This window comes from Xenopus tropicalis, chromosome 7 (genome assembly GCF_000004195.4).
Source record: "Xenopus tropicalis strain Nigerian chromosome 7, UCB_Xtro_10.0, whole genome shotgun sequence".
Lineage (NCBI taxonomy): Eukaryota > Metazoa > Chordata > Amphibia > Anura > Pipidae > Xenopus > Xenopus tropicalis.
This window is the reverse complement of record NC_030683.2, coordinates 10937355-10946079: the sequence shown is the minus strand read 5'-3', so window position 1 is coordinate 10946079 and position 8725 is coordinate 10937355. Positions and strand designations below refer to the sequence as shown.

At 38.0% G+C, this 8725-nt stretch overlaps 1 protein-coding gene across 1 annotated transcript; it reads left to right on the top strand.

Moving 5' to 3' along the window:
* Positions 1-1318: 1318 nt before the first annotated feature.
* Positions 1319-4460, top strand: LOC108648069 (olfactory receptor 1019-like; the record flags this gene model as incomplete). Its single annotated transcript, XM_018095604.2, has 2 exons — positions 1319-1792; positions 4449-4460. Coding segments are annotated over 2 exons (486 nt in total), but the record flags the coding sequence as incomplete, so codon positions are not given.
* Between the last annotated feature and the right edge of the window lie 4265 nt (positions 4461-8725).

The window sequence follows — 8725 nt, the reverse complement described above, 5'->3', positions numbered from 1 at the left end:
ACAGCAGAGGGCTATGTTACCTATGAAGTCCCAAGGTTGCAACTCTACCAAAGGTTGAATGTATAACCTCCCTTTTCTTTTCAAATCTTAGTAAACAAAAGGAATTCTGTAAATGGGATTTTCTAAGAGTTTGTTTGGAATTCATTCCCAGAATTCCTTTAATTTACTTGTATCTGAATGAGGCAGTCTCCTCAACCCTAATGATTTGTTTGTGAATCCACACGGTGACTCTACCTAAGCTGATCAGAAAACCCTGCACTACACTGATGAACCTCAAGAAAAGCAAAACCGGTCTGTAGCCTTACCAAGGAGATTAATGGCTTTGCCTCATACACTTCTGCACCCTTTTTGTGTTTGATTTGTGCACTCTGGATAGGTGTCATAGTCCTCTGGGCTTGACCCTAGGCCAAGACTTGGTGGTTCTCACCCTAGCTTCGGCAAAGGTGGAACTGCCCACACATGCTGTTCATTGGCGAAGGCCTTGGACACATGAGCATCAGAGCCCATACCTTCAGGTTGGTCTCACAGGCGATGACTCAACATCGTGAAAATAGAAAAACTGGTCTGCAGTTGGGAATCTGATCAGCTATTATCCCAGCTTTTACTTTAAAAACCCATTGGGTGAGCTTTAGCCTATAGGATAAACCAATGTAAATGGGATTTTCTAAGAGTTTGTTTGGAATTCATTCCCAGAATTCTTTTTGTTTACTTGTATCTGTATGAGGCAGTCTCCTCAACCCTAATGTTTTGCACTAACAAACAAATAGCACTGAAGCTGAAACAGTGGTTGCCTGGCCATGCCTGCAGCAGGTTTAATGGGGCTACTATCTATCTCCAATAATATATAGAGACAAAATTTAAGTGAAGAAATTCTAATGGGTGTAATCCATATTCCATATAATCATATTGAATACTTTTCATACTCAGCAAGGAAGACTTAAAAATGGCCTCAGAAAGTAGAGGAAATTTTTCAGAATTCATCATCCAAGGGTTCTCTGAAATTCCTGAGCATCAAACCTCTCTTTTTGTGCTATTCCTTGGAATCTATCTCATCATTCTGCTGGGGAATCTCATCATATTCTTAGTCATTTCATGCAATCCTCACTTACACACCCCCATGTACATATTCTTGCAGAACCTTTCACTCATAGACATTTCTTTCTCCTCAAATATTTTACCTAATTTGCTACACATTCTTCTCACACAACAAAATAACATTTCATTCTTGGGGTGTATGACTCAAATGTATCTTTTTGCGTCATTGGCTTCAAGTGAATATTTACTCCTGGCGGCCATGGCATATGATCGTTATGTTGCCATCTGTGATCCCCTTCATTACATTGCCCGAATGAGCAGGAAACACTGTGCTGGGCTTATAACATCATCATACACTGGTGCTTTTGTTGATTCTGTTGGTCATTTTGTCCTTATATCTAAACTATCATATTGTGCTTCCCATCATATCAACCATATTTTCTGTGATGTCGCACCATTGCTACAACTTTCCTGCAGCAGCACTTTTAGTGTGGAACTTTTCATTTACATTGTGGGGACATTTCTGGTTTTCAATTCTTTTCTCCTTACTCTGATCTCATACATATTTATCATCTCTGCTATCCTGAAAATACAATCCTCAGAGGGGAGACAAAAAGCCTTTTCTACCTGTGCTTCTCACCTGGCCTGTGTGATAACCCTTTATGGGACAGTTATTTGCCTGTATATGAGACCCACCACAAGTTATTCCTTGGAAAGAGACAAGTATTTCTCACTGCTGTACATTGTCCTGGTACCTGTGCTAAATCCTCTTATTTACACACTAAAAAATAAAGAATTTCAATATTCTTTTAGTAGAATAAAGCAAAGAATGTTATTTTAGATAAGTATTAGCCAATGTCAGTCAGTAAGACTTGTATCTGAAAAGAAAAGTCTCCATCATTATGTTAAAAGCAATTGGGGGTGCTCTGGAAAAAACAAATACTCCAATTGCCAGATAATAAAGTATATATATTCAATATTGAGAGAGAAATTGCGAGAAATCTTCCCACAAGGAGGTATCTCAGTCCCAATTGGTAATGGTAACCACAGGTGCTGCTACTTCAAAAGTTAGTCAGACACAATCTCTCTGGTGAAGCAAGTTTTTAAAAAAGTTTAATAAATATAAAATATTGCACTTAGCATTTGCAGTGTACTACACATGATCATCAAGAAATACAGTATTCAGCCCAACGTGTTTCATCCAAAAAGAACTCCATCAGGGGCACAAAAGCATAACAAATTTTGTGCCCCTATTTATGGACTCTTGCTTCACCAGAGAGCGCTCCCTTCCTTTTTGTGTGTCTCCATCATTATGTTTAGTTAATTTAATTTCAAATTGAAATACTCCTTTCAATTTCAGTATGACATAGACAGGGATATTCATTTGGTCTTCATTTTTCATTTGTTACAGTTTTTGCTTTTTTGTTAGCAGAACTCCATTTTTTTCCAGGGATTCCATTGTTGCCATGGTTTAATAGGGCCTAAAAATAAAGATAAATAAAAAGTAACAATACAATTCTAGACTCTAGAGGATTCATTTTAGCAGTAACCAACATTTGAAAACTCATATAGAAAAAAATGATGTGAGCCTCTCAAAAAGTAGATAGGCAGTACTTCTAAAAAAAAAAAGTTAGATTGAAATAATAAGTAGCCTTTATGTCTTAAGATTTAACTTTGTACAATGACTACCTATTTAGAGAGACTCGTAATATTGTTTTTTTCTATATGACCTAGCAATATCCTTGCAATGTCTTTGAATGGGGTTATATTTTGGGATATGCTCTCTTGGGCTGCCTTACAATTTTTTGCCACATTGCTCCTCATTGTTTTTTGCCAACTGTAATCCTGATTGTTCTTAGTTACACTACATTAGAAAGCAGGCCAAACAAGAAGAGAAAGGCAAATAAAGGCCAGTCCCATAGTTTGGAAAACATTTTCCAAGGCTTATGCATGAAAAACATCCCCAAAATGTGCTAAATTTAACCCTTTACGTGCCGCAGGATGTAGAATCTATGTCCTGCTGCATAAAAGTACCTAAGCTCCGCTGCTTGATTCTACGCCCTGATGCACTTCCGCCTAGGCAGGGAACTTACACTTACACACAAACACATGCATTTTGGGGAGGGTTGGGGGGTTTAACACACATTCACAGCACTAACAGCACTCACACTTACTTGCAGACACACACACACACACATGCACACAAAACACATTTTACCTAGTGTACACACACACACACACACATACTTAATGGGGCAAAATACAAGCTTTGTGACGATTTTCCAAAATGTTATAAAAACCATTCTGTTTAGCATTGCTTTGTAGTTTGGAGTATAAAGATGTGTTTACCCATTTTTGATTTGTCAGAATGTGCACTTTTGGAAAATGTACAGTATGGTTTTCTAGGGTCTCCATACTGCTAGGGGGTCTTATGGCACATAATACACATAGCGGGTGCAAAAACTGCAGGAGCCGGAGCGTCATATACGAAAATTCATATGCACTATTTTTATTTGGGTGCCCCTGTATGCCACACAGTTTGGTAAATATATACATATAGGGCATAAAACTGTTCAGTGGACCCTTGGCTTTCATATTTAAGATGTGTTTTCTTGGTACCTAATGTTATGTGAGAGATAAGGTACTTGAAAGTGGAAGGTTTGATGCGATTTTCAGGTATTTAATTAAAACTGTCAATTTTAGGAAAGACATTGGTGCCCATTTTGAATTTGCCTGAATGTGTACTTTCCAAAAATATATGGGTTTGGGGAGGGGGTCAATGTATTTTTTTGTGTTTTTACCCCACAGAAAATGCAGTAAACATGTTGAATTTTCAGTAAAGAGATCTCCGGGACCAACTTCTTTTGGGGTCTCTAAATTCCAGAAACTTTAGTAATCCTATGCACAATGGGCATCAAACTGTTCAGTGGACCCTTGGCTTTCATATTTAGAATGTATTTTCGTGGTACCTAATGCTATGTTGAAGATAAGGTGATTGAAAGGGGAAGCTTTGAGGTGATTTTTTTGAATTTTCATAATTTTTTATAGAAACTGCTACATTCAGGAAAGCTTTGCTGTTTGGTACTTAGAAGTTGGAAGACATAGTTACCCATTTCGGATTCAGCAAAATGCGTACTTTTCAAAAATATATGGTTTCCTGGGGTAAACCTAATGTTCCAGGATTTTTGGCTTTGGAATGTAAAGTATGCTGTATTCTGCTGTAATGCTTTGAAAATTTGTTAATATACTGCTGGGAGTTTTTGGTCTATAGAAGTCAGAAATCTCCATAAAACTATACATATCAGGTACTGGCACGTTAGGGAGACATAAGGCTTTCCAAATCAGTAAAATATGTTTCCGGTATAAATCCCTATATCATGAAAAATATCAATTTTTCTTTTTTTATTTTTTAGTTCGAGCTCTAAATCTTGTTTCAGAAGTGGAACTCCAAAAAAACTCTGCCAGATTTGGAAAGCTCAGGTTCTCTTGAAAAAAAAAATATATAGTTTGCCTACCTAAACTTAACCCTACCCCCAGTAAATGCCCCTAAATTGAGAGAGCACAGAATCTTTACAAAACGTCTGGCACTGAGGGGAACCGAAATGTGAAATTCTGCTGGCACTTAAAGGGTTAATGGACCAATATCAGCAATAATAATATACTTTCCTCTCTACTCTGGTAAAAAAAAATTCTACTTAAACTCTATTGTGGTTTATATAAATAAGTTTCTGTGTAGCCATACAAGGTAGAAATGGCTGCTATTTTTAAGAGATGTTAAGAGATAACAGATAAACTCTTTAGAATTAGTGATGAGCAAATCTGCAAAACGCGTTTGCTACATGATTTTTTTTGCTTGAAGTATATTGCAATGTATGGACAAACAATCCCTGTTTTGTTTAAAGGGAAGGGCATTTCTTAGTAGCTTAATGCACAGAATGTCTTAATGTCCTATATATATTGATAAAGGGTGAGTGCAGAGGATTTTTTGCGGTTGTTTATATGTATTTTGTGGTCACAACCTCATTGCACCCCCGCCTAATGGTTTAAAATTTAGTGGTTGAGCACAACTTTCCCCTTTTTTGCTATGATTTTTTTGTCGCACGCATGACTTTTTCCTGGGACCACGCCTATACTGATGCAACCGTGCCTATTTTTTACGTGACCATGCCCATTTTAACAGGCACGTGACTATTTTTTACGTGACTGCACCCATTTTGAAGTGGCAACGACTTTTTTAGATGTGCGACAATTTTTTTCACGCTGGACTTTCCCTGAAGTTTCACGAAACAACTTGCCAATGGCAAAATGTGGAAATTCACTGCAATTCCATGCCCGGTTAAAAAATTCGCTTATCACTATTTAGAATAGTTTTGGTACTTCCCTTTGCCCAGGGCATGGATTGCAATAAATATGTTTTTGGTGTTGCTGAATGAACTTATTAAAACGTAAGATTTACATTTTCACTTTATGGTACTACTAAACCTGTTCGGGCATTTAAAATAATTAAAATAATTAGCTGTAGCCACAAAGGACCACATTGAATGTTTACTACTGACTGATTTCTTTGTTTTGAACCCAAAAATTAGGGGCTGATTTTTTGGTAATCAAAATTCAAATTTGGGTGACTCAATGTATAAAAACCATAGTTAGGATCTTGATCTTTTTCATCAATTGTTTCCACAATCTTGTTTTTAACAATTTTTTTTCATAGTAACATGTTCAAAGTCTTTTCTTTTAAAATGCTGTTGTGAAAAAGTAAAATGATTGATACATGAGTCTTGATTACTGATGAGCAAATTTTTTCGTCAGGCATGGATTCACAGCTAATTTCCGCATTTCACCATTGACGAATTGTTTTGAAAAACCTCAGCAAAACTTTGCCGCGGAAAAATTTATTGCATGTAAAAAAAAAGTTTTTGTTGTGTCGAAATTGGGTGCATTTGCGTCAAAATGGGTGCAGCCACACCAAAATGGGAGCGGTAGCAGCAAAATAGGCATGGCTGTGTCAAAATGGGTGTGGCAGCATCACAAAAAAGACACAGATGACAAAATAAAGACGCGGACGACAAAAAAGTCAAGCAACAAATGCGTTTCCTTGATTTTTCGCCATTTCAGGAATTTTCCTTTTTTGTTTCACAAATTTTGGGCGAAACAGGGCAGAGTCACTTATAACTTATACCCTGTCTCCTAAAGGTCATGATATATGATTGTTGTGTTTACAGCTACAAACCTCTTCATTGTATTACCCAAATGAGCATGAAACAATAGAGTTGGGCCAATATTTTCCAGTATTCATAAAAAATGGTCACAGACTTTTTAAATTAATTGACACACTGTGAGCAATATAGGCAAAATACCTAGCTCAATTAGTCACTGCTTGGATACTGGATATATAACTTAATATACTGTAAGAAGTAGTGATGAGCAAATCTGTCCCATTTCGCTTCACTGGAAAATTTGCAAAATGGCGAAAAATTCAGGAAATACATTTGTCGCACAACTTTTTTTGTCGCCCGTGTCTTTTTTTTTATGACCGTGCCTATTTTGACACGATCACGTCCAATTTGACACGACCACTAATTTTTTTGATGCACAACAAATTCTGCATCAACCATTGCTGAGTAGAGATGTAGCGCACCTCACAAAAAAAGTTCGCGAACCCGTTTGCGAACTTCCGCCAAAAAGTGCGAACTTTTGCGAACTTTGCGAACCCCATAGACTTCAATGGGAAGGCGAACTTTAAAACCTAGAAAAGCCATTTCTGGCCAGAAACCGGATTTTAAAGTTGTTTAAAGGGTGCCATGACCTGGACAGTGGCATGCAGGAGGGGGATCAAGGGCAAAAATGGCTCTGAAAAATACGTTGTTGACACAGCGTTGCGTTTTGTGCTGTAAAGGGCAGAAATCACACTACATTTCTAAACTTGTGTAATAAACTGCTTTAAAACATCCGGCGTCTACATGCCAATCAAGTCGTGTAAAGGTTACAGCCGGTTCAATGTGTGGTTGGTGCTTAGCGCACTACTATGAGCAGCACACCTGTCTCCAACACACACAGACGGAGCTGCAGTACACAATGAAAAGAAGACTAGAGTAACAGTAATCAGAAAATAAAAGCAGTCCTTACAAGGACTATTGGGTTACAGCAGATGAGATCAGCAGGACAGCTGCCCACAGCAGCTACATACAGAGCAGTAGAAAGTAGATTACTAGTCAGCAAAGCTACCTAAACTGTCCCTCAAACCCCTGCACAGCTCTCTCCCATGCTAACTCATCAAGCACACACAGGCAGAATGTAAAATGGCTGCTGGGCTTCGGTTTATATATGGAAGGGAGTGGTCTGGGGGTGGTCCAGGAGGGAGAGCTGCCTGATTGGCTGCCATGTATCTGCTGGCTCTGGGGTGAGAGGTCAGAATTTGGCTCCAGCTAAGGCGAACCCAAAATTGCGAACTTGCGAACACCTGATTTTCGTGCGAATTAGTTCTCCGGCGAACAGTTCGCTACATCTCTATTGCTGAGCTCCAGGCTCCAGAGTGCATTATCTGCTAATGAGTCATATAGGTTCCCACGTGTTCCCCTGGCAAAATTGTAAATTGGATTACATGCCATTACATGTTTCTATGTCTTTATGAACTTTACTCAGGTAAAGTCCTTTTTTTTTTCTTAAAAAAACAAACAAACAAATAAAAACTGGGTTAACCTTGCATTTGAAGTGCTTGACCTTACTTATCCTAGTCCCTATTTCACTGGGTCCCTATGTGGAAAAGGTACCACTGTGGAACTGACCCTTCTCATTGAAACCTTATGGTTCTTCAGATTTTTAATTTAATGTTAATAAAAGTTATGTTTTAATGTATCTACATACGACTGGAAAGAACTGAGGTTGTCAGTCTGGAGTGCGGAAATGTAAAGGAGTTATATTTTTCTTCAGAAACTTATACTCCAGTACCCATTGCCAGCTTATATACTAGAGCAGTGATCCCCAACCAGTAGCTCGTGAGCAACATGTTGCTCCCCAACCCCTTGGATGTTGCTCTCAGTGCCCCCAAACCAGGGAGTTATTTTTGAATTCCTGACTTGGGGGCAAGTTTTGGTTGAATAAAAACAAGATTTCCTACCAAATAAAGCCCCTGTAAGCTGATAGGGTGCATAGAGGCCCCTAATAGCCAATCACAACCCTTACTTGGCACCTCCATGAACTTTTATGGTGTTGCTCTACAAGTCTTTTTACATTTGACTGCGGCTCACAAGTAAGAAAGATTATGGACCCCTTTACTAGTGGGTGTGAGTGGCTGTTTTTTGTTTTTTTTAATTAATTCATTCTTTACTTTGAGGCTCTCCTGCTTAAATAGTTACAATTAAGAGGGAAACTCTATTTTTTATGAAATACCCCAAAATCTGTAGAATATAGCGATGAGCAAATTTTTTCGGCAGGCATGGATTTGCAGGATTTGCAGTGAAATTTCACCATCTCTGATTTTTTTCTTGAAATGCCTGCACAATTTAGCCAAGGAAAATTTGCGGTCACATCAATAAAAATCTTGATCACATTAAAAAATGTTGCAATGGCATCAAAAAATGTATCAAAAAAGTTGAGGTCGTGTTCAAAAAGTTACGCAAATTTTTTCGACAAAGCACAACAGGACACATTCGCTCATCACTAGTAGAATATTTATCTTTATTACTATCCC